The sequence below is a fragment of the Eptatretus burgeri genome, chromosome 4 (assembly GCF_056783735.1).
Source record: "Eptatretus burgeri isolate ZD-2024b chromosome 4, Ebu_testis_v1, whole genome shotgun sequence".
NCBI classification, from domain to species: Eukaryota; Metazoa; Chordata; class Myxini; order Myxiniformes; family Myxinidae; genus Eptatretus; species Eptatretus burgeri.
In genome coordinates, this window is record NC_140964.1 from 4,103,210 (window position 1) to 4,128,675 (window position 25,466).

The 25,466-nt window shown below is 44.4% G+C and overlaps 1 protein-coding gene across 2 annotated transcripts in view; it reads right to left on the reverse strand.

Annotated features, from left to right (window-relative positions):
• Window positions 1-25,466, reverse strand: part of LOC147027362 (uncharacterized) — a 76,130-nt gene that overhangs the window by 20,360 nt on the left and 30,304 nt on the right. Inside the window, exons 3-10 of one of the 2 annotated variants that reach the window (XR_015057013.1) lie at window positions 25,061-25,144; window positions 14,311-14,389; window positions 11,829-11,899; window positions 11,020-11,220; window positions 7,366-7,453; window positions 5,473-5,615; window positions 4,835-5,054; window positions 4,581-4,659 (exon numbers count right to left, since the gene is read on the reverse strand). Coding sequence is in view for 1 of the 2 variants with exons in the window: in XM_085876710.1 (XP_085732836.1) it covers window positions 4,581-4,659; window positions 4,842-5,054; window positions 5,473-5,615; window positions 7,366-7,453; window positions 11,020-11,220; window positions 11,829-11,899; window positions 14,311-14,389; window positions 25,061-25,144 (958 nt within the window). In the remaining variant the exon portion in view is untranslated. The remainder of the gene's footprint in view (window positions 1-4,580; window positions 4,660-4,834; window positions 5,055-5,472; window positions 5,616-7,365; window positions 7,454-11,019; window positions 11,221-11,828; window positions 11,900-14,310; window positions 14,390-25,060; window positions 25,145-25,466) is intronic. The other variant, XM_085876710.1, reaches the window with a different exon arrangement.

The following is a 25,466-nucleotide window of genomic DNA, read 5'->3' on the forward strand; positions in this document are numbered from 1 at the left end:
CCATGTTGCTTCCTCATCTGTGCACGTCAGGTGGTACATCAGATCGCGGTCCATGCAAACGTTACAAGTTTATTTTAAAACGTCCTGTTTTTCACCAGATTCGCTTTGATACCCTGTAGAGCACCTCGAGATACCTCCAAAAATACGGACACACATTTGGCAGATGCTATGGATAGGCAAGTCCCTCTGGGGGACAGGCCACGAGGTCAAGCAGTGAATGCATTAAATCGTACAGCTAAATGAAGCTGGTTAAATTTTGGTACATTCAGAAATATTTTGTTTATTCAATATAATTCCCCAAACAGGAGAAAAAGGTAAGTTGAGTGCTTTGGATATTTCACATTTTCTTATGCATATGTGAAGGAGGGAACATAGCCTTGCTTGCTTAAAGTAAATCAGTATATCGATTTACTCTTAAGACTCGTTATTTCTTTAAATTATCAGATTTTGACACTTATTTAGTCCGGACGATATCCGATCCTCAAAACCTAAACAATATTTTGATGATATACTTTAATTAGTCCATGAGAGAAGATCGTGGAAAATCATAGTATAGAATGAATGAAATCGCTCCGAAGCTCCAATTTGAAACTTATAGCACTTGCAAAAGTGCTATGTATACAGCGATACCTCGTTCTGATGAACAGACATTTGATAATGAGTGAGGAAAGTGAAGAAAAAAAAAAAAAAAAAACTCAAGAAATCGTTGCGGCCTGTTCAAATTCATGGCATTGTTGAGCAGGCCAAAAAACATGGCGGCTTCAGACCCCAGCAAGGTTTCCTAGGATGCACCTGAAGACCCCATAGAGAGCGGTGACCAAGGATGCAACTGCTGAAGGAATCTAATTAAATAAGGCCATTAATTATTTTCAAAAGGGTTGTTGCAATAAACCGAAGCACACAATTTTCACTTGCACTTCCTTGGAGTTTTCTTGGTATGCATGCAAAGTTTTGGGCCACTAGGTTTCATGGTTTTGGAGCTATGGAGGATGAAAACACACACACACACACACACACACACACACACACACACACACACACACACACACACACACACACACACACACACACACACACCAAGAAAAAGCAATTAGAGATTGCAGACCCTCCCTCACCAGGACTTCTTTTGAGTGATGTATTTTTATAGGTTTTTGGGGCAAATCCAATGTGGCTGCCAAACCATGTAACCTATGACATCATATGTGTGAACTCTTTGTTCTTCATGGACAGGTGATCAAACGTGTAAAGTTTTGCCTCGATCTGTTCAGCCACTACAGAAAAGAAGATTTTTTTTGTTGTTAAACAATACGGCTGCCGATCCCATTGACCGATGACATCAAATTTTTTGCTGTGGACCATTTTATCCCGAGATGGCCCTCAATTTTCATACTGATCGGATGTGGCATTCTACATATGCAATTATGACATCATCACAAAGGCACCCATGACGTCATAAAAAAACGGTCACATTCCCCATGAGGAGTACTTGCCGTGTGCGAAGTTTTAAATTTTTCCTTGGTGCGGTTTCAGAGATACAGAGGTCCAAAGTTTTCCATTTTTCCAATATGGCTGGCACACCAGGTGACCTATATCATATCATAATTATCATTAAAACATTATACATGAGCATTCGCTCGATGGGGAAAATTATCACAATCCGACAAGCGGTTGTGGAGAAAAACACGAAATTTCTGTGCGGACAAACAGACGGACCCAAATACAATACCCTCTCCTTCGGCGAGGGTAATAAGTGTGTGTGTGTGTGTGTGTGTGTGTGTGTGTGTGTGTGTGTGTGTGTGTGTGTGTGTGTGTGTGTGTGTGTGTGTGTGTGTGTGTGTGTGTGTGTGTGTGTGTGTGTGTGTGTGTGTGTGTGTGTGTGTGTGTGTGTGTGTGTGTGTGTGTGTGTGTGTGTGTGTGTGTGTGTGTGTGTGTGTGTGTGTGTGTGTGTGCGCGCGCGCTACTTGCAAAATCCAAGATTTTTCAAGTATATTGGTCAGTCGATTTTGTCTGTCTGTCTGTCATCGCCGAAAGGCCACAATTTTAAACCGATCTTCACGAACCTTCACCACATGGTAGAGTTTGTCATAAGCAAGAAGCCTATTGTTTGAGGTCAAAGGGTCAACATAGTCCCAAGGTCATCAAAGAAGGTGGTGTTTCGAAAATCCTCAATTTTCATCCGATCGACTTGAAATTTGAAGACTATTTATATTTGAGGTCATTGAATTCAACCACCAATTATTTTTGAGGTCAAATTTGTTTTATGGATTTTGCAAGTATCGTGCTCTGCACAATGCCTTGGGGTGTGTGGCGTGTGGCGTGTGGGTGTGGGTGTCCTCCACTAACATTTTTTGTTCTGGATTGTGAATCGTGGTGTCTGCCCATGCGTCTCTGTCTCCCATTTACTGTGGACGCTTCCCGTGTCAAATTTGAAAAGCTCAACAATCACTTGAAAAGACGGGACAACAGGCATGAGTAATATTGATGCGAAATTTTATTTTGTAAGCAGGATATTTTACCCTCTTGTAAGACAAATTGAACCTCTGCGGCCTGATGTTGCACCACCATTTCATGGTGTGCGGTCGAAGTAGCTCAGAACTTTGTCTCCGAGTGAAACCAAGAGTGGAACACAATGACCTGTTTAAAGTCCATGAAACTATTCAAATTGATACGTTAACTTAAACTTTTCCCATCAATGGGGACGGGTACTTTTCCTAATTTACTGATAAACCTTGGAGTACGAGCCATCAAGGAATCAAGACACAGTGCTTCATTTATTGCCACGTGTGTTCTAAAAAGATGTTTTAATCAAGGTTTTATTTGCCAACTTCATACAGTGGACGACTTGTGGCATTGTTCCCTGCAAAAATATCGATGGTAAATATACTTCAGATATCTTGTGTACCGACTTGAACATATGTACACGAGACTTGTCAGTAACCTCAGGTTATGTTTAAATGCTTTACAGGTAGAAACAAATGCATCAATGTGGAACGGGAAGGTCGATTTTAATAATTCACTTGTACAATGTGCATTATGCACGTTGACATAATGCTTTACTTGCAAACTTCAATCGTTGTCCTTCAAGATACTGTACTTTTTATATTTTCCGTTTTAAAAAAAACAAAAAAAAAACAAGGTGCGATATAATTTACAATTATGGACGAAATGTAAACAGTCCAAGTCACCTGACACGTTTTAATCACCACCAAATCATTTTATCGGGTCGGGACGTGCACGGAATTACCGATCGAGGGCCAAGTTTTCCCCGGGACGAATGTTCATGGTTTGCCTTTGAATAAAGTCTTTTGACACGTGACCACGTTGGTAAGATTGGTGCTTACAGCTTGGATGTGGTGTGCTGTCTTGACAGTGGAAACGTCCTTTTAACCTAATTGGCGAATGGTTTGCGACCCGACAGCTATCAGCGCGGATGTGCTGCACATGTACTTGGTATATGTTGTCATTGAACAAACCACGCAGGCCACGACTGAAAATAAATAAATAAATCGTTTTCCACCGATTTTAAACCCCATCATAATTTGATGTTTATTCAACGATTATTTTCCGAACATTGTCAACAAGTCAGTATAAACTCAAGTCGCAAAATTGACTGAATCGAGTCCGAGTTGCCAAATCCGATGCCGGGTACCTTTGCTTGGAGAAAAATATTCTTGAGTTCGGTCCGAAGGAACTTAACTGGCTTTAAGACATAGATTCCTCTGGGAAAAAGGGATTCGCTTCAAGTCCTACTTTCCAGGAATGCAACGCCGGCGTTAACCGAGGCTGAATTGTACTTGTTACGTAAGCATGTTGGATGGGAGTGGGGCTAAAGTGAAATACAAAATTAATGAAGAGGATGTGTTAGGGAGAGGGGTGGCTAGTTTGAGGACAGGGAGAGCGATGTGTGGTGAGTGGAAAGAATACTGGAGAGAAAGAAATAAAAATAGGACCACTGGACCTGTAGCTTATCTGGGCCCTGGCCTAACGTTGTAACCCAAATTTTGTAGCATTCCGTCTGGTGGGTCTGGAGAGGAAGATTTTTGAAGGGATTTACGAAGTCGGCCATTTTGACCTCATTAAAGTAACGTGAGCGGAACGAGCTTTGTAATCCCCGTTACCAATCAGGTGCGGAACGTTACTGCCAAATTTCAGAAGGATCGGCCCAGAGGTTTGGCCGGAGAAGTCGAAATAGGAGACGGACGGACGGATGGATGGACGATGACAGTACCTTATCTGGAATTCCAATTCCAGATAAGCCAAAAAAAAAAAAATATATTGCACATTCTGCCACATGTACATAGCACACCACACCCCCATTTGCCCCCTCCCTGAAGGATGCATTCAAAATTTTAACTTCAATACACACCACACAAGGTCTTTTGGCAAACAATTCAAACCACATAATAGAAGAGATTTTGCTTCCAATGGTCATCATGAAAGTGTCGATGGACAATATCGAAAGCAGATACAAACTCAAATCCTTAACACATCTGGATGAGCTCAAGCTCAAACGGATCGACTTTGAGAATAAACAGGTCACTCAAATGTCTCCAAAGTGGGTCTGGGTGATGGTTACTCACCATTCTGGATTAGTGTTTGCGATCTCGTAAACCTTCCATGTACCGCAGTCATATGTAGGGGACTCTTTCCGTCCTTGCTCTAAAAGAAACAAACACATAAGACACTGTAATATGAACCTGAAATGCATTCCATGTCCAAGGATTATTGGAATCACCGAGTCGATGACCAAAGTACAAATGAAAATTTTTAAAGTAAAACACCACAAGGATTGCAAACCCCTCGCACCCAAAGCAAAAAGAAAATCTGATGATACCGCTTGCCTGCACATTGACGTCCGCTCCGTTATTGACGAGCAATTCGAGGCAGAGAGCGCCGTGCGTCGAGGCGGCCGCAAAGTGGAGAGGAGTGAAGCCGCGTCCGTTCGATTGGTTCACTCCGGCCCCACAGTCGATGAGTTCGCTCACGACCACGTCCTGCCCGTTGTGGCAGGCCACGTGCAGCGCAGAGTTGCCAAAGACATTCGGCTCGTCGATCTGTTCGACACGACGGGAAGGCTCAGGTGGTCAGAAGGATGGCACATAAGGGGACCTGACCCATGACGGTGGACGTGACAGACATTTCTATAGGAATGTGAAATTTGTTTCATCTCTCATGCATTCAGCTTAGAAAAGAATTTCCACCTAAATGTTCAAATGCAAACAATTATCCAGAAAATTATAAAGTTAACTCGATTTGTCAAAAAAAAAAAAAAAACAACCCAAAAAGGAAATCATTTATACACCCACCAATGCCGACAAGATGCACGTTGGTATGAATGTTTTTCGAGGAGTGGGAGGGCTCCCGTGAAAGGCAGAAAACTAGACCCACTTAGACTTGGAGAGAACAGAAAGAGAAGAGTTTCTGGAAGAAGATATGGTCGAAACCCTCATGCAAACGGTTGGACCGACTCACATCGACTCCCAAGTCCAAAAGGAGCTTCACAACAGCGATCTGCCCACTGGCCGAGGCGGCGTGCAGAGGCGTGTAACCCTTCTTGTCACGACAGCGGATATCAGCTCCCCGTGCCGCTAACACCTTGACCACCTCTGTGTGACCTGGCCAAAATGGCGCGCACAAAGATGCACGACATCATTCTACAGGTACAATCACCAGGGAATCTACAAGTATTAACTACAACGGCACTCTTCGACGCCATGTCGTCGACAGATATGCCTCCGCCCACATTATTGCACCATTAGACACACTTGTACCAAGTTTGACTTTGATCCCTTCAGCCACACTTCAGTTTTCGTGGTAACGAAAACCGATCACGGACTCTGACCTTTGACCTCTTGATGCCGACATCCAATCAGCTCATCTTTGCATCATACGATATACTTATACCAAGTTTCGTCAAAATCCCATCACCGGTTCACTAGTTAGCTCGGTAACAGAATCATTACCTCACGGGAACTCTGACCTTTGACCTCTTGACCCCATAATATAACCAGTTCATCTTTGCATAATTGTACATACTTGTATCAAGTTTGACTTTGAACCCTTCAGCCATTCTTAAGTTATCGCAGTAACTTCGTCTCCTTGCGTATGACAGCTTGGCTGCCGGGAGCCATCATTTTGTTGGGGCACAGCTGTGCCCCTTCACCAGTACACCGGTACTCAGTTCACCGACCTCAGAAGGATGACAGGCTGAGTCCATCCCACCTGGTGTTAATTCGGCGGCCAACGGGGCTCGAACTCAGGACACTAGGATACCAAGCCGCCACCCTAACCACTAAGCCAACACCAGGCTTATCGCAGTAACAAAAACCTATCACGAATGGACGGACGCACGCACGGACAACCAAAAAAAACATAATGGCTCCAGGGACTGTCGGCTGAGGCACAAAAACAAAATCATCCACGTCTCAAATCATCCCCCATCCAAAACCATGATTTTTCTACAACCGTGAAACCACCCACCGCCCCTCCCAAAAGTTAGCCTCTGGATCCATGTTGTCCTCCCCGACACATCGTTACCTGCATCCCTCGTTTGGTCATCTCCATCTATTTCCTCTTCTGTCGGCGTTTCTCCCTTGGACTGCTGTTCCATTTGTTAGGTTATGTCCTGATCCATTCTGTTTCAGCTCTTCCACAAGCCTTGAAAGTGTATGCAAAAAAATGTCTATGTAAACAAGTTGAGGTGACCTTTGAACCACACATTTGCAGACACACTGGTATTACATTTGCAACTACAATGGCACTCGGTAGAGTGCATACCTGTGCCAGGCTGAGCCGTTTACATGTTTGTATCCCACTGATGGGCCCGATCTGGATCCAGACCTGAAGCCGATTCAAATTGGCTTGTTCTAATCACCGAAGCAACTCATCCACAACGTTTTGAAATATTATGCGATATCAGCTTTAGCCTCAGCACTCAATGGTAAAGAATCACTTTTTTTTAAAAAAAAATCATCTGATCCGGGTCTGGATCTTCAGCATAATCGAATCGCTTCGTTATTGTCACACACCCAACCTGTCCACCAAGTTTCGTCCGAATTCGTCCACAACTGTTTTGAGATATCCTGCTCACACAGACAGACAAACATGGGTTAAAACACAACCTCTGTCCACCTTCATTGGTGGAGGGAACGATCCTTTTGCCTAGATATATACCATGGCATCTTTTCAAAACTTGCCAGCCTTCAGGCATACTCTGCATGTCCATACATTCCCTGCTGCCCTCTTGCAAGGAAGTAAACCATCCATGTTGGTGTTTACCTGCTCAATTAACCTTTACCTGTGCATAAGAGAGCAGAAAATAGCCACACTGCAGGAGGTGGCTGGTACAATCAAGCAGCTGCTTACCCATGTATGCGGCCCAATGCACAGCCCTCCTATCCTTTTTGTCAAAGGCGTTGATGTTCGCTCCCTTGGACAACAGAAAGCTGAGCATCTGCAGGGAACAGAGCACAAATAAAATAAATAACGTAAATAAATAAGTCAGAACTTTTCTTTCAGTTCAGCACAGAGGTTTCAAAGGCATGTTCGACCCAATTACCAATCTCGAGGTCAAAAAAAAAAATAAATTAAAAAAAATACGATTTTAGATTCCTCCTTGGATTATTACACCATGTTGTCACATTTAAGAAAAACAAACAAAACTAGAATAAAATTGGCTCACAAGCTTGGTGAAAATAAATAAATAAGTTGCAAGTGCAAAGGATTTGTCAATTTTAACCAAAAAAATAATAAAATAAAAAAAAGAGACGCACTTGTCATTTTCTCAAGCACATAAAGCCTCCAAACATAATTAATTCCTGAACTCAAACAACTACAAATTGTTGGTCAATCCATCCATCGGGACCGTACTCTGTGCAGAGCGTTGGTGCTGCCTCAGCAGTCTCCTGAGCTATTGGGCACAATGCTGGACGGGTCACCACTCGGACACAGGATACCAGAAAGCTGCTACTCATTTTACAGACCTCGGAAGGATGACAGGCAGAGTCAACCCCACCTGGTGTTAATTCAACAGCCGACTGGGATTTCAACTCAGGATTTTAGGATCCCAAGCCCACCACCCTAACCATTCGGCCAACACCAGGCATGAATTGTTGATGGTTTCAAGTTTTAAATTGAAAATCATGGTTAATGGCTGCAGTAAATGTAAAAAGGATTTGAAAAACCCGTTTAGGGGGAAGAGTAGGGTTAGGAGGTTGGGGGAGGGGAGCATGTTGTATTTGAAATATCACATCATTACTACAAATAGGAAGATTATCACTGATAAATTAACACAAAGAGCAAGAGGAAAGAGGAGAGGGAAAGAAGACAACTCGCAGACAAGGGAGAGACAAACGGGTACGCCAGACAAGTAGGGACACAGAGGTACAAGGCACAGTGAGGAAGTTTACAGGATTAGACCGGCGAAGGACACACAAACAAAGGAGGCAGCCAAGAAGGAAAATGTAAACAAACAAGAAGATCAGAGTGTAAGGGGTTATCAAAAATGTCAGATTGAAGGAAGACGAGAAAGACAGCACGAGGTGGCAGGGGGTTACCAAGACAGAGAGAGAGATCGGCATTTCGGCAAAAGGAATACAAATAACCTCCTTCCATCCCCCACAAAATAAATAAATAAATAAATAAAACCTCAAAGAAGCAAATAATCCAAATCGTATGACAAAAGGGGAGGAATGATAAAGAGTGCAAGGTTGGAGTTATTACTTGTGAGGAATGTGTTAAGAACTGCGTTAACAAGTACCGTTCGCTCTTTGAAGCAGCCTGCCTTTCATAGGGCATAAAACGGGTCAAGGCACAAACACTGCAACCAGAGTCACAGAAAAGGAGTAGAAATCAGAAGGCCCAACGCAGGACAAGATCAGTAGTCTTGACACCGAATTAAAGCAAGACCCAAAACAAATCAAATTGCAAGGGAGGCCGAAGGGAGGACAAGGACAGTGTCGTGAATATAAACCTATTTGCTGCCTTGAAGCATCTCAAATCTTACAAAAAGCATCTTTTCCAAACCTGCTCAGGAAATTAAACAATCTCATCAATCACTTGTTGGATTCAGGGCAACGAGGTCTCACAAAGACGCGCGATGGAAGGACGCCGATGAAAGGGCGGATACCTGTGGGAGATGTCTGGCAATAAAAATTATGGGATTTGGTTCAGTTTCCCAACAAATCGCATCTCAAACGAGGAAAAATCATTTAGGGAAGGGTACCAGATATTCTCGAGGAAGAAGTGGAAGACAATCGTATAATTCATTAAAAGGCTAAAAAAAAATTTAAGTAAATAATAAAATAAACAATGCACCCTCAACAAGGATTGGGGTCTTACTGGCTGAACCTCTGTAATCTGAAGACTGCAGGGTCAAACCCTGCAAGGAAGGCCGTTGCAAAAAACCTCATGCATTTCTTGCAGTGAGACGAGTTCAAGGCAGTTACACCCGACCCCCTGCCAGGATGGACGCCACATTGGATCGGACTGAACCATCAAGGCAAGTTGATGAAAATTTGCCGAATGGAAGTCTGCCACGTGTACAAACAGGTGATGCTGCCGACACAGAGTGCGATCACAAACTCTGATGGACAGTGGATGTCTTTCGTACGGCATAGGTGGCTACCAACAAAACAGGATGGAACAAGAAGGGCCCACGGTAGAGCGCACACCTCCACCGCACAATGCCTGATCCACGAGAACATATCGGGCCCAATACGTGTTTGAAATATCATGCTATACAGTAATATAATCGGTTTTGCCCCTCTCTCTCAATGGTGAAGAATCACGATAAAAATTAAATAATTCTCGTATCCAGACGCGGATTCGGATCTTCACCAAAATCGAATCAGTTCTTCCTTGCCACACACCCGTGTCCACCAAGTTTCGTCCGAATCCGTCCACAACTTTTTGAGAAAGCATGCTAAACATCGTTTTTGGCCCAATCTCTCAATGGTGAAGAATCACTTAAAAAAATTTTAGTAGCAGAATCCAGATCTTGACCAAAATCTAATCAGTACGTCCTTGTCACACTCCCAAACTGTCCAAAAATTGCATCCGGATCCATCTACAACTTTTTGAGATATCCTGTACACAAAGAGACAGACAGACAGAGACAGACAGACAGACAGGAGGTGAAAACATAACCTCCTTCAGCTTCGGTGGTGGAGGTAATAATCGCGCTTCAATAACTATTGAGCAGCTTCACTGGTTGCATCGCGAATGTTCTTCAAAACAACATGAAGGATCCGTTGTATGGGCTGAGTGGATGCGCCTCAGTCGCACACGGACTACTTGTGGAAAATGTGACCACAACGTCCGTACTCGGTTGAAGGTCGATGGCATTTAACCTCAGGAACTCCATTCCTGGTGGTGGTGTTCTTGGGGTGGCAATGAGGAATTCCAGTGGTATGTTGGTGTTTCACCATATCTCTTTCTAGTGCTCTTGGGTGGTCTACTTGTGGTCATGTCGAAAGTTGGCTTGGATACAGAATGGCTTCCTGGATTTCAGGCCGGATGACTGAATACGATTCATATTCGGCAGCTGCAGATGAGGAGGAGGAGGAGATTGGACCATACTCTGTGCAGAGCGTTGGTGCTGCCTTGGCAGTCTCCTTGGCTATTGGGCACAATGCTGGACGGATCGCCACTCCGACAGTATACCAGCAGGCTGGCACTCATTTTGCCGACCTCGGAAGGATGACAGGACGAGTCAACCCCACCTGGTATTAATTCAACAGTTGAGCGGGATTTTAACTCAGGACCCTAGGATCCAAATCCCACCACCCCAACCATTAAGCCAACACCAGGCATACAGCTACAGATGAGTGACTGTCAATTGCAATCAATTCTCAATGAAGGATATAATTGGGTAAATATTCGGAGAGGTACAAAGAAGGTGCACAAAAGGTGAACGGGGTACAAAACCAAACTCCTTATAGGGCAATCAACCACCAGCATACAAAGATGTAGAGCAACACACATTTATCACAATAAGCACCTGCAGGAGAGGTGTCTCACCTCAGCATGGCCATTGAAGGCCGAGTGATGAAGGGCGGTCCGCCCGGCACGATCCGACACGTTCACGCTGCTCAACAAAGGCACGAGTGCTTCAGCACACTTGAGGGACCGGTTTGCGGCAACCACGTGCAGTGGAGTCTGCCAGTTCTTGTCACGTGCGTTCACGTCCGCCGCATGTTTCAGGAGCACCTGGACAGCCGCCTGTGGAAGAGTAACAAGTCGATGAACCTATGACCCGGTTCTTCACGCATTTACAAACAGGGCCCGTCGCTGAACGTAGCAGCAAAATCTTCTCATGGCTCCAACTGGTGATGAATTTCGAACCGGCCACGCTGCCATGTCTTTACAATCCAAGGCTGTTGCTTTTAAAATAGACCTTTTCACTTCAATGTGGTCCAAATTTACTTCAAATACCGTCTTTCGTGGTATTTAGCAACTAGTCCTTGACTGCAAAAGACTCGCAAAAGGGTGGCGGCAATTCAAAAGTTTTCCATCAAATCCCAAAGGCTAAATGACAATGCTAGCCACTGAACCTTTTAAAAGAACACATTTTGAAAACAGATGCCATGCCAGCCTGTGAAGACTCGATCGATGGGGGGGGGGGGGGGGGTCATGGCCAATACTACTTGGACTGACTCGCTCGTGGTTAATGAGAAGGAGGAGGAGGAGGTGGGAGAAGAAGAATGAGAAGGAGAAGGAGAAGGAGGAGGAGGAGGAGGAGGAGGAGGAGAGGGAGAAGAAGAAGGAGAAGAAGAACACATGACAAACATTCTGCACAGATATCCTCGTACAAGTCGACTTTCCGATACCTCACTGCGGGATGCGCAGGCTCGGTGGAGAGGTGTGAGCCAAGTGCTGTCTTTGGAGTTGACGCGTGCCCCTGCGTGTGGGCAAACATATGAGAGGAAACGCATCAAAAAAGCCGAAATCACCGACGCCCTTTGGTGCAGGTGCTTTCAGATCACAAATCTTCAAATGGACATTAACAATAACAACAAAAAAAAAAAAACGCAATGATACAAAGACTATGAAAGAAAACTTTGACAACACTGGTCAACAATTTTTTACTTTCTGAATGTTGTCTAGATTTCTACAAGTGAATTAGGGTATTCTGGCACTGCTGAATCAGGAAATGGCATCCGTTTCTCTCCATCAGGTCAGGTTTTTGTGCTAAGTTGATTTGAAAAAATCAGATCTTGTGACAAAATCAATTACATTTTTGTGGCATTATCAGCTGATTTTTGTCTACACATATCATCCTAAACATGTTTTTAAGAAAAAAAAATGTTTTGCCAACAACATTTATTGATTACATGATAGAAACATCGATTACTGTCATCTGAATGGTGGGCATTGATAAAGGTAAGTACAAGTAAATTGCATGTTGCGTCACCACTGTTCAAACTTCAGGGCTTGAACTTCCGTTTCTTCGAACTCCTGGAATGTTCAGCGGCAGGGAGGTCTCTCTTCAGATTCCAACAGTAGTCAGCCATCATGACTGCGTCCCAGCGACCCTGATACCTGGTCTCCATCTCCTTCATGTCCTGATGGAATCTCTCCCCCTGCTCGTCACTCATTGAACCCAGGTTCTCAGGAAACCGGTTCATATGTGAAAATAGGTAGTGCATCTTGATGCTCATGTTGCAGCCCAGGTTTCTGAAAGCAGTCAGCATGTTGTTGACAAGTTCTGCGTAGTTTCTGGCCTTATTGTTGCCAAGAAAGTTCTTCACTACCAAAACAAATGTCTTCCACGCTTCCAGTTCCACTTCGTTCATTGAGTTTTTGAACTCTGGATCTCTGATGAGCTGACGGATCTGAGAACCATCAAAGATGCCAGCTTTCAACTTCTCCATGGTCAATCCTGGAAAAGCCTGGCACAAGTAAGTGAAGCAGTCACCATCTTTGTCCAGAGCCTTGGTGAACTGCTTGATTAAGCCGAGCTTGATGTGCAGCGGTGGGAAGAGTATTTTGTCTCTGTCCACCAGAGGGTCGTTGATGACGTTCCTTTCTTTGCATGGCACCAATTCCTCCCGCACAGGCCAGTCCTTTGTGTAATGCTGAGCACGGTCCCTACTATCCCACATGCACAGAAAACATGGGTACTTGGTGAAGCCAGACTGTTGTCCCAACAAAAAGTTCACCATCTTCAGGTCAACACAAATAAACCACTTATGCTGATCATAACCAATTTTCTCCAGCACGTACTTCACCGCTTCATACTTCTCCTTCAGTGTAGTCGAGTGAGCGATGGGTACAGAGGCAAACTGGTTGCCGTTGTGTAGCAGAACACATTTCAGTGATCGCTTGCTGCTGTCAATGAACAGTCTCCAATCTTTGGGTTCGTACTGTGGCACTCCAAGCTTGAGCAGAAGCGCATGTCATAAATTGGCGCATGTAGGTATTGTACATTCTTCAGAGTTCGTTATTTCAAGAAATACAACTTTTTTTGTATCACATTATTACAAAATCTGCCCCATTAACTTTAGTTTTGATCCACGAACTTTATGCTTTGCCTCACCAATTTTTGGAAGATTTTGAGGTTTTATGACTTCAAACTGATCCCTTTTCGACATAATCACCCAGAACTATCGCACCTGAATACTTCTTGTCATTAAAATAATTATTTCCAATCAAAACAATTATTTGACATGACATTTTACCCCCACCAACTTCTTCTAAAATGCTCCACACATGCGTACATGTGAACAAAAATGTAAAAAACGACATGTGGCCATATCTCAAAAACTTGACCTGATTGAACAAAACTAATGTGAGTTTTGGATTCAGCGCATCAGATTCGTCCTAAATCAGCTTAAAAATGCAGACAACAAATTTGTTGTTGACCAGTGTAATGGATAAAGAAATGCACAAACTCTGAACAACGCTTAACCAGACTCGGTGGTGTAACGGTTCTTTGAGCGTACGCTCCGAGTCTGAGAGGTCGGTGGTTCAAACCCCGTTGAGTGAAAGACTTTAACAATGGTACGTGCTGAACCCTTGCTCGATGCTCAGCATTTAAAAATCGATCGAGCACGGACAAACAACCATAAGTTAGCAAAAATAACCACAGGCTTGATGGGCCAAATAACCTCCTGCGTTAATGAGTTCCCTTACAAGGAACTTGATTATTATTATTATTAATATTTTATGGGCAGTTATATATTTTTTTTTTGGGCCAGAGAGATGAATAAACGACTACCATTGAACACAAAATTGCAAAATAATTAAAAATAAAATAAACAGTCGGATGGAGAAAATATGAAGGAAAACAAACAAAAACACACGCATTACCTCCTAGTATGAGTAGTTCCAAAATGTCTGATTCGCCAAGGTAGGCAGCAGCATGGAGAGGTGTCCGCTTCTCATCGTCCTTCAAAACCAGCAATCAGAGCGTCATGTCAGATGCAAGCCAATGATCCAGGGCAATTTGCGTCAAACTGGTGCACACATTGTGGCCTAGGTCTCCAAGCTGTCCAGCCCGGGTTCGAATCTCGACCCAGCAATAAACCATCATCACGGTGTTTCATCAATGTGCATGCCGTCGCTCGACTGTACATTAAATGGGTGTCCTGTCCACCGGCATTAGTTGGTGGATGTTAAATATGCAACGGTGTCCTTCGCCAAGGGGAGGTGAGTCATCGCCAGCATCCTTAACAAATTACAAATTCCTGCCCTAACCTACAGAGGGCGATGCATCAGCGACGGAGCCGTACACTCGGCCAATGGTGCAACCCCACAGCCTTGTGCTGCATACGAAAAAAGAAGGTGGTGCACACATCAGAATAATCATTACAGTCGATATTCTGCGAGCATGTTGGAAACGATGAAGACTTTGGAGAACATTATTCCAAAAAAAACCTTCAACAACAAATATTGGATTAGGCGATGAGAACATCCGTCTCAAGAGTGTGAACACCGGTCAGTACCTACGAAACACAAACAAAAGTTTATTTTATGTAACAAACACACGCTCCCCTCGGGAGCATTGGGAAGTCGTCTCGCCTCTCGCCCCTTGCATGGTGGGGGGAGGGTGAGCCGAGGTCGTACAAACACGTATGCAAAATTTGGTGGTGATCAGACCAGCTATGTTTTTTTGATCTATGGCTATATGATGCACAAAAAAAAAAGCACACACACACACACACACACACACACACACACACACACACACACACACACACACACACACACACACACACACACACTTTATTTAATATACGAGTAGTATGATTTTCTATTCAACTCCCCTCCAACCCACATCTGCATTTCTAGATATATCCATCCATCGAATCACGAAATGTATGCATCCTCGAAAAGTTGCACATGCAGTGAAACTCCAGATAATCAAACCCTATTCTGCCATTGACGTCCATTATATAATCACGTCCGCCACCAAAGGTGGACGGAGGTCATATTGTCACCCATTTGTTTGTCTGTTTGTCCATCTGTGAGCATGACATCTCAAGAAGTTATGGACGGATTCGGACGAAATTTGGTGGGCAGATGATGGGGTGTGTGACCGGGACTAATTGATTCGAATTTGGTGACTATCTGGATCCGGATCCGAGAAATTTAAAAAAATTTTTAAAGCGATTCTTAACAATTGAGAGATGGGGGTCAAGAATGACATAAATCATGATATTTCAAGAAGTTGTGCATGGGTTGTGACAAAACTTGATGGATGGGTTGGGTCGGTGACGAGAACAAGCCGATGAGATATTTGTTCAGGCACGGATGCAGGTCGGGCCAATCGTTGGGCTACAAAATGTAAACTGTTCAGCCTGGCAGAGGTATGCACTCCACTGGGTGCTGTTCTCGTTGGATATGCGTTGCGATTGCAAAAAAAATTTCAACCCCATGATGCAATAAAAACACTTAAGAATGCAACAAACCATTTGAAAGCACATATTTAATAGAAATTCGATAATGTTAAGATGAACTATTGGTTCACGAAAAAGTAAGTGACCACTATATTCGTTATTGGTGTCTGTCTGTCTATGTCTGTCCTGAGCATAGCTCCGTGGGTTTTGAGCCGATCCTGATAAAAATTTTGGTGGGAGGTTTATATCATGATCAAGTTGTGTTTTCCTGAGAATGGGCGTGGTGCGCCCATTATGGGCGGAACCACACCCAAAAAAACGTGTTTTTAGGGGGTAGCCGATTTCAATTTGCATCTTCTCCGAGGGGGTTTGTCGAATCTGGCAGGGGTTTTGGTATTTGGTTAGCCCAATGACAGCTGCATAGCCCCACGGAGCTCAATTTTTCATTTTCGTCCCAAGGTCAAGGTCACAAGGTCACGAACTTAGAAAATTGCGAATTTTGACGTCAAAATCATACGACCGCCCAAACTTTGAGAGCTAGGATGACAATATTTTTTTATGCATAATCTTGGTCATTCCCCACCTAAAGTCTTGAAACCATTTTGCTCCATCTCGAACACCTTGCCCGTGGCGCCCCCTTCAAGTTTGTTTTTACGCTGATTTCATCAAAGTATGGATAATCCGAGGAGTGCGAAATGCCATATAGCCTATATGACGTTATATTGTTCCTGGAATGTTCCAGAGGAAGTTTTGCACCAAAGGTCATAATCCTTGACCTTTAAAGTTCACAAATGTCAAATTTTCAAAGTTGTGGGAATCGAACCGGGTTTTTGACCTTCAACCAACTCCAATGACCGATATCACGTCCGCTTCTCATCGTCCAATGACGTCATTTGACCATTTCAGAAACGTATCCTGTTTCCTTATTTTAATGTTCACAACATTGTTTTGGGACCTTTAAAGGTTATGCAAAGGTCAAATTTTGAAAGTTGTTAAACGAAACTGGGTTTTCGACGTTTTGCAGCTAATAACCTGTCACTCGTACCACATCATGTTGATCATTTTTATAACTTGGTCAAAAATTATCACATCGTCTCATCCTTGACTTCTGAAACAATCTGCATCGTCAAATACCGCTCGTAAACCATTGTCGTCTCCAGACTTTTATCATATTGTTGTGATTTTGGCTTCTAAGGCCTTAGTTATTTTTTTTATTTATAACTTGGTTTACACAGTTCTTCAGCTAAAATGTAGGGTCGTTAGGTCGAAATATAAATATAAATATAATTTCAATTTTTAGAAACAATATATTTTTATGATTTGTCGTCGGATGTTCCATGGAGAAGACAAGGGGAGGTGGGGGGGAAATAAATATAAATCCCGGACCAGGAGGATCTAAGAAGACATTGAAGATGGAAGACCATTCAAATGCAGGATGCCCATGTTCACTGTACCATCTGATGTGAAAAACAATAAAGAAGGATTAAAACTTGTTTTTACAATATAGTCTGGCATGTTTTTCTTACAGAAGCCTGTTGTATCAAACAAATGGAAACAATGCTGTGAAAATTCCTGTCCAAGTCGTAGATGTGTGCGTGCACACCAGTGCAAAGTGCTGGATATGATTAAAAAAAAAAAAGGTGTCTACGAGGAGTCAACACACTCAAAACGGTCAATCAGAGCCATAACCAGCTCTTACTTTTCAGCGGGCATCTGATCGTACCGTCTCCCCATCCCCATGAGCACATCAAAGGCTGATTTCTGGTCCGTTGAAAGCTGAATATCAGCATCGCGCAGGGAAACTTTGACATACTTGGCACCGAAATCTTTCAATACGAACAGCGGTGAACAGCTTTCGACGGAAAAAAAATCGGCACGATCAAGAGTAGCCTGCGAATCATCCCTGCTGCTGCACTGAATTGATGCAATAGTTCGGCCAGAATATTCGTCGTCAAGATGTTGCGTGATTAAATCACCAATACAGTCACTCAAATTTATACCGCTGACATACTTAACAATCACTTTCGCCCCAGAAACCACAGTCAATCTGAACGACGCTGACCACTGCTCAGACGCCATGACCGAAGACTACTGCGCAGTTTGGCTAAAGGGGACTCGGCATTTTGGTGCGCGCACGCGAAATTATATTTTGAAAATAAATGCCGACGTTTACATTTTGGGTTTTGAAACTTTTGCACCTCGGCGGAAAATTTATAAATATAAAAAGGCTAAAAATGTGTTTTATATTTATATTTCATTTCGGCAAATATACCGTCGGCGGATCCGTAAACCAAGTTATAAAATAACTAAGGCCAAAGGGGGAAAAATAATAAATCTTGAGTAAAACGACAGTTGTTTCATAGTGTTTGTTCAGTAAAGTCTGCAGTGGCATCATTTTGCCTTTATTGTGGTAATATGTAAACATGTCGGATGTGGGGTTTCCGGTTCCGGTTTCAACCGGAAGTGATGGGTGGCAGGAAAAAGAAGTTCACGGTGTGATGAAGAAAGGATCGGCACAGATTCTGAAGGCCTGAGACATCCTTTCCTTGTATTCCTAGTTGGTGACCCCGATGTGATACAATGGATGGATAAGGAGATACAAACGAACAACCATTCGAAGGGAACAGCCAGGCACCCACGGCTTTCCCGGTCATTCAACCAGCTTCATTTAAAACTGCCGCCATTTTGGCCGAACGACCAGCAGCTGTGGTTTACACAGGTCGAAGCGCAAATCGACACCCAGAGCATTGCAACCGAGTTGACGGGGTTCAATTACGAAGTTCAATAAATTGTTGGATCTTTATCACCAGGATATGCGATTGAGGCGAGAGATTTTGCTGCACCCTCCGGGGAACAACCCGAACACAATTTTGAAGGCCACGCTTCTGAAGCGCATGACTCCCCTCTGAGCACCACTGCCTTCAACAATTCCTTACAAGCTAGGATTTATGAGATCAAAAACCTACACAGCTACTGCGTCATATGCAGCAGCTTCTCGGTGACCGACATGCCACCTACGACCAGTCGATCCTTTGTGAGTTTCTGCAACGGTTGCCACCCCACATCCGCATGATACTTGCAACTAATGCAGAGCTGGCACTACTCGCCATTGCGGAGCTGGCTGATAATCTCAGACAGTTACACCAACCGAGGCTCATGTGACACCTCCAGCACAGCACGTCACACAACTACAATCCAAAATGGTGGACCTTAAGAAGATCATCCTGGAGCTACATGCTGTGCAACGCCAGTTGTGCTCATCGTTGGGTATTCCTGGTAGGAGAGGTGAGAAACGCCGTACCTCGAGCTACCACTCTTCACCTTCCGTAAACACCACTCCAGTTTGGTGTTGGTGCTGTATGACCTTCGGTGCTAATGCTCGTCAGTGAAGAGCTCCGTGCTCGTACCGGCTTCAGGGAAACGACGAGGCTCTCAACTCATGGCAAAGAGTTCACCTGGGCCATCGGTCAGTTGCCTTCTTTTCCTCGTGGATTGTAATAGCGGGTTTCATTTCCTTGTGGATACAGGGGCAGAGGCAAGCATTGTGTCACCGTCTGATGCATAGCAGAAAAGAAAACGACAGGACTATTCAACAGTCCTATTGCTATTTTTGGAGAACACTTCCTCCAGCTCGATTGGGGTTTGCGTCACCACAAAATACTCCATCCTCAATGCAGATTTTTTTTTTTTTGCGTCATTTTAATCTCGTCAACACAAAACATCGCCGTTTATTGGAGGCCTCGGCACAGCTTGGTGTTCTCGGAATGGCATCCACCGTTTTGACGTTGAATATCACAGGTCTTCCACCCACACCCACATACCCCTTTTCAGAAAGTACTTCACGATTTCCCGTCCATCGGCGACATGCCAGCCCAAACACCAGACCACGGGACGCACCGTTTGCGCACGTGCTCGCCGACTAGCACCCGAGAAATTACGTATTTCCTGGTAGCAGTTTGACCACGTTACAACAGGGAACGATCAGAGCATCGTCAAGCAGTTGGTCTTCACCACGACACGATACCCAAAAAGACATCTGGGGATTGGCATCCTTGTGGGGATTACTGGTCCTTAAACAATGTAACCGCACCAGACCGTTACCCCATTCCACACATTCAGGATTTTACTACTCCGTTCGAGGAGAAGGTGCAGGTTATTCAGGATTTTCCATTGCTTTGATCTCAACGCAAAGTGTGAGAGTTTTTGGGCCTCATCAGCATTTACCACCGATTTATTCCAAATGCAGCCACAACACTGCAGCCACTGAATGAGTGACTCACAGCTGGTAAGGAACCTTAAGTGCTCCGATTGGCAGAGCCCACCGTGACAACCTTCCAGACCAACGGACGCATTGACCAAAACCTCATTCCTGAATCATACAAGGCCAGAGGTGCCAACATGCCTGATGGGAGACACGTCTGAGGTTGCGGTGGGTGCGTCCCTTCACCAGTTCATTGATGCTGACTGGCGTCCATTGGCCTTTTTCCCGAAAACGCTGAAGCCACCAGAGCCCAAGAAAAGAGCCTTCGATCAGTAATTACTTGCTGTATACCTCTCCAAAAAGCATTTCCACCACTTCTTAGAGGCCAAACAATTACAGTGCCTTCAGAAAGTATTCACACCCCTCGACTTTTGCCGCATTTTCTTGTGTTCCAGCCCAAATTGAAAATGCATTCAATTTAATTTTTTGTCACCGATCGACATAAAATACAAATGACAAAGTGAAAACCGACACAAATGTGTGTGTGTGTGGTGGACGACACCTCAGCACCACCCCGACACACACTACTACAATCCGATACGGAAAGGTTACCCCAAGGTTTTCCTCCTATCAAAGATTGGGGGTCCTGAAGGCTTTGTCCCAATTCCGTCATCCGGTGAGCTGCCCTGCGGAGGGCAACTGCACAGGAGGTACTCCCACAGAGTGGGTTTTCAGATTTCTTTGCAGTACGTTTTGCAGAGTGAAGGATTTTACGGTGGTCGGAGTACAAATCCTGTCACCAACCTCTTTTAAAAAAACAAAAAAAAAGTAACCCAACTGCAGGGGGACGTTCACAGACAGTTTGGCACTGGATATGGATGGTCGCTGGTTCACAAGGAGCTTGTTTGTCCTTTGACAGGTTTTGTTCTTCATCCTGCTGGGTGTCCATATCATACACCCTCCTCACCAAGAAACTTGGTGGAGGAGACTGTTTCGTCGCCGACAACGAAACAGGTCAGTACAGGTTTGCATGGTACCTGTAAGCAAGCCACAGACCTAATCTGGCCTGACATAAAACCAACTTTTTTTTTTCTATTATTTGTTTTTTTTTGGATACCTTGTCGAGGCTCGTGTTGAGCTAACACACAACACACAGAAAGGGGGGCATGTGACAAGAGGGGCGGGAGTGGGAAGGTCAAAACAGTGGGGAACAGAGACGTTAGGAGATCTGTGGAAGGGAGAGGGATGGGGCGGGGAACATGGGGGATACAAGATGGACATAACAGGGACTTTCAGGAAGGAAAGCAGGGAATTTGAAGGAGGTGGGTTTGGAGTGGATTAACGGGGGTAGAAAAGAAAGATCGAGGATTTGGATGGGGATGATAAGAGGTGGTGGTGAACAGCTGTTTTAAAGGCCTGGAGGGAAGAATGCGATTGAATAGAATGACGAGGTTTATTCAAAAGGCGGGAAAAAAAAAAAGAGGAATGAAAGAGTGAAGTTTTTGATTGAGCAGCGATTCGTGATTTTGGTAGTTTTACCAGAAGGGGGTTGTTGGTGAACCTTGAGTGCCCTGCGGAAATATGGTTGGGACAAATCGCAGACATAGCAGGGAGGGCAAGACCGGAGAGGAGACGGTAGAAGACAGAAAGACCACCGACCTGCCTGTGGTGAGAGAGTGAGAGGCCCAAAGAGTCAGCCTCATCGCGGGAGGTGTCAATGACGCTAAATGCCTTGGTTTCCACAGCGTGAAGCCGAGAAAGGCGGGAGGCAGGAGCACCAGCCCAGAGGGGAGAGCAGTACTCCAACAGGCTGCGGATGAAAGCTTTGTATGTGGTCAGGAGCTCAGGTGTGCTGAGGAAGGGCTTCGCACGACGGAGGATTCCCCGTCGGCAACTGGCTTTGGAGGCCAAGTTGGAAAAGATGTCAAACATCACGAGAAAAAAAATTTAATAATTGCAGTTACTGAAGGAAGCCGTGCAGTGAAACTGCTGCACCACTTAAAAAGTAGTCCCTTGGGGGTCTGACGGTTACTTCCCCAACAGGCTAAACAATAACACAAAAAAACAAAACAACAAACTACAAAGGAAGAAACACGGTGGTATGGAAAGGTTCTTCTTCATTTTTGACGGACGGATGGAAGGAAGGACAAAAGGTGTATTGAAGCGGTTTGCACCAATTAAAAAATCCATGTCTTCGTGGCCGACTCTTGCACCGTTCTTTGCCTGTGTCAGGCATACTTTTTCGATCATTTTCCCCAATGTCGATGCTGAGTTTTTAATAGCTTCTACCGAGTTGGACCAGGGAGTGCTGGTGAGTCCACATCCCTCATGTTTGTGAACCTGTGTATTAGACCTCTGGAAGCTTGCACATGTTGCTGCGTCTGAGCCCGGGTAGTAACTGCTAAAATCTCTGTCCGGGTTCTTCTCGCCATCTTTGTTCTTTGTTCCTTTCACAGTTCTTTCTTATTTATATATTTTTATCACAATTCTCATTATTAATTTCAATTCTTGCTTTTTCTTCTCTTTTACTCTATTCCTCTCTTTCATTATCTAGCTCTCCAATGAGAAGTGAATTCTTGCAGAAATTTTTCTGCAAGGCTCACTTGGCTGCGCTTGGAAGGGTTTGAGGGTAGTGGAGTAGCAGCTGAAATCCGAATCCTATCCCGGTTCCTCCTGATGACTCCATATTTACTCTTTACTTCTTGGTCTTCAGTTTCATTAAATGTTTACTGGAGATCGATATGGAAAGATGGCACAGCCAATCATGTTAATATGCATCAAGTGTGTAGTTTTTTTTGGTATTTTGCCATACATCTAATAAATAAGATTCATCGGGTGTCTGCCTGTGTGTTTTTTGCAAGGACTGCTGGACCGACAACCACCAAGTTTGGCACACAGCCAAGTCCCATAGGTATTCTCCTCCACCACCTGAGCCTTTAAAGATCACTTATCTGGCTTTTTCATTTATATGCAATCTCATCAGTTAACAGATATCACGCGACATATAACATGGCCAGCACACCTAGTTAGTCAAGCTGTGTCTTCCACCCATTGGCTCACTGCACAATTGGAACCTAACTAAATAAATAATACGTTCACCATTTTCATGCTGCGGGAAGCCAAAGCTATCTGCTACGTTAAGTGGTGCACAGCAAGCTCCTTTTCGCAATCAGCATGCCATGCCCGTCCCTTGAAGATGTATCTACTATGAATGGATGAGGTGTGTGTGTGTGTGTATGTGTGTGTGTGTGTATGTGTGTATGTGTGTGTGTATGTGTGTGTGTGTGTGTGTGTGTGTGTGTGTGTGTGTGTGTGTGTGTGTGTGTATGTGTGTGTGTGTGTGTGTGTGTGTGTGTGTGTGTGTGTGTGTGTGTGTGTGTGTGTGTGTGTGTGTGTGTGTGTGTGTGTGTGTGTGTGTGTGTGTGTGTGTGTGTGCGCGCGAGATACTTTTTCTCTATTAATTAATTACACACTACTGGAATTTACCTTTTGACCCTTTGGACTGCTGAGACTCCCAAGACGTTTAAGACCCCAAAAGACTCTGAAGACCCAAAAGTGTCAAAAAGCCACCGAGGACCCAAACGTCACAAAAGTCGAGGACCCAAAAGTCCCAAAAGTTTCAAAAGTCCCCTAAGACTGTCGATCCTGTTGACCCTTTAAAAATCGACAATACTACAAAATATAATCGACTGTACTATGACCCACATCATATTTGTTTGGGGATAGAAAACAGACATATCTGGTACATGACTCGTGTCTTTGTGGGGGGGAGGGGGGGGGGGAGGGGGGAGGGGGGGAGGGAAGGTAACAAACTGGCGTGTCAGGTACATAATTTGCCGGTTACAAATTTTTTGGGAGGGAGAGGTCGAGGATTTGTGGTGGGGGGGGAGGGGGTTGGTGCAAGGGGTTTTGAAGCCCTGGGTTGGGAGGGGGGGTTTCGGCCTTCAAGTCACATTTTACACAGCGTGGATGGCCTGTGGTAGCTCTAATTAATAATAATGTTCAAAGTAAGTTTCGGAAATAAAAATACTTTGCATTTTGTCTATATTATGAGGTATTGCTCCAACTGCAGAGGTCGCAAGCCGGAATGCTTTTGAGGTTTGGTGAAGTTTTTCACCCACTTCAAACTGCCTGATCACATCTAATTTTGAATCCGAAGGAACAGTTCCTGTTCTGTTTTTGCACTTGACTTGTTTTTCTTGACTTACTTTTACTGAAAAAAAAAAAGTTGAAAAAGGGTGAAATCCTGCACAGTTTAGCACAAAGCGTGATTAACACAATGGACTGAAGCAAAACAGGCCAGGCTTGAGTGGAACGAAAAGCGCGGGAAACCAGGACAGTATGAAAGACTTACAAACAACCCGGGCAAACAGACCGCTTTGGTTCGATGTTTACACACACGCACGCACGGGGAGAGTTACTCTATCTTCTGCATTTGCAGCAACAATTATTCCCATATTCCTGTGTGGATGACCGGGGGAAGATTTGCCCAAGTCTTTCACGAACCAGCTCGCCAGGCCTGACGTTCAACTAAAGTTAGGGTATGAATTAGTAATTTGGCCAGGGTAGCGACGATAGCTCGCCTCCTCTTCGTGAAGGACACCGTGGGATCTTTAACGCCCATCAACGAATGCTTGCGGATGGGATGCCCGATTCATGGCCATCCGAGGGACGGGACATGCAATGACGAATCATTCTGCCTGTGATCAACAGTTTATGGCTGGGGTTTGGATTCAAACCCAGGCTGGGTAGTTTCGTGGTGAGCGTGTGCACCACCAGACCATCCTGCCAGCCCAACGACGGACACAAGTACATAATATGTAAACGGTGCCTTGAGCGTTGTACAAATCACTGCACAGTGGAGAATTACATGAAAGCACAGAGTAAACATACAAGCTGGAATAAATCAATTCACACAATGGAACGACGATTCCATTTATTCCAAAAAAGAAAATCCATGGAACGACAAAACCAAGCGGACGTTGCACTGCAGGACTGCTTGTCCCGCAGAGTGACTCACCAGTCCATTGACATCTTCCTTCTTGCAAATCAGGGACTGCACTTCCTCCGGGTCACCATTGAAAATTGCCTGAACCAGTGGTGGCTGAAAAGAAACGGGAAAAAATAAGTCGCACACAAAACATCGATCAGGTTTAGTTATTATTTTTAAAACACAACTGCTTATTCATACAAGAATCAGGTCGTCACGTAGCACGACGGGCCCTTTGACTTTCTCCCCAGTCACGAGAAAAGTTAGAATACACAACAAAGTAGCAAAGTGCCACTCAAAGCGAGTCAGTTACTCCATCGTAATTATTGGCAGAAGAGCGTGCCCCATGATCGAGTCCCTGCGCACGTCAAGCATCAACCGAGCAGACAAGCCATAATCAACCTGAGCCACGAAAACCACAATTAATAGGCAACAC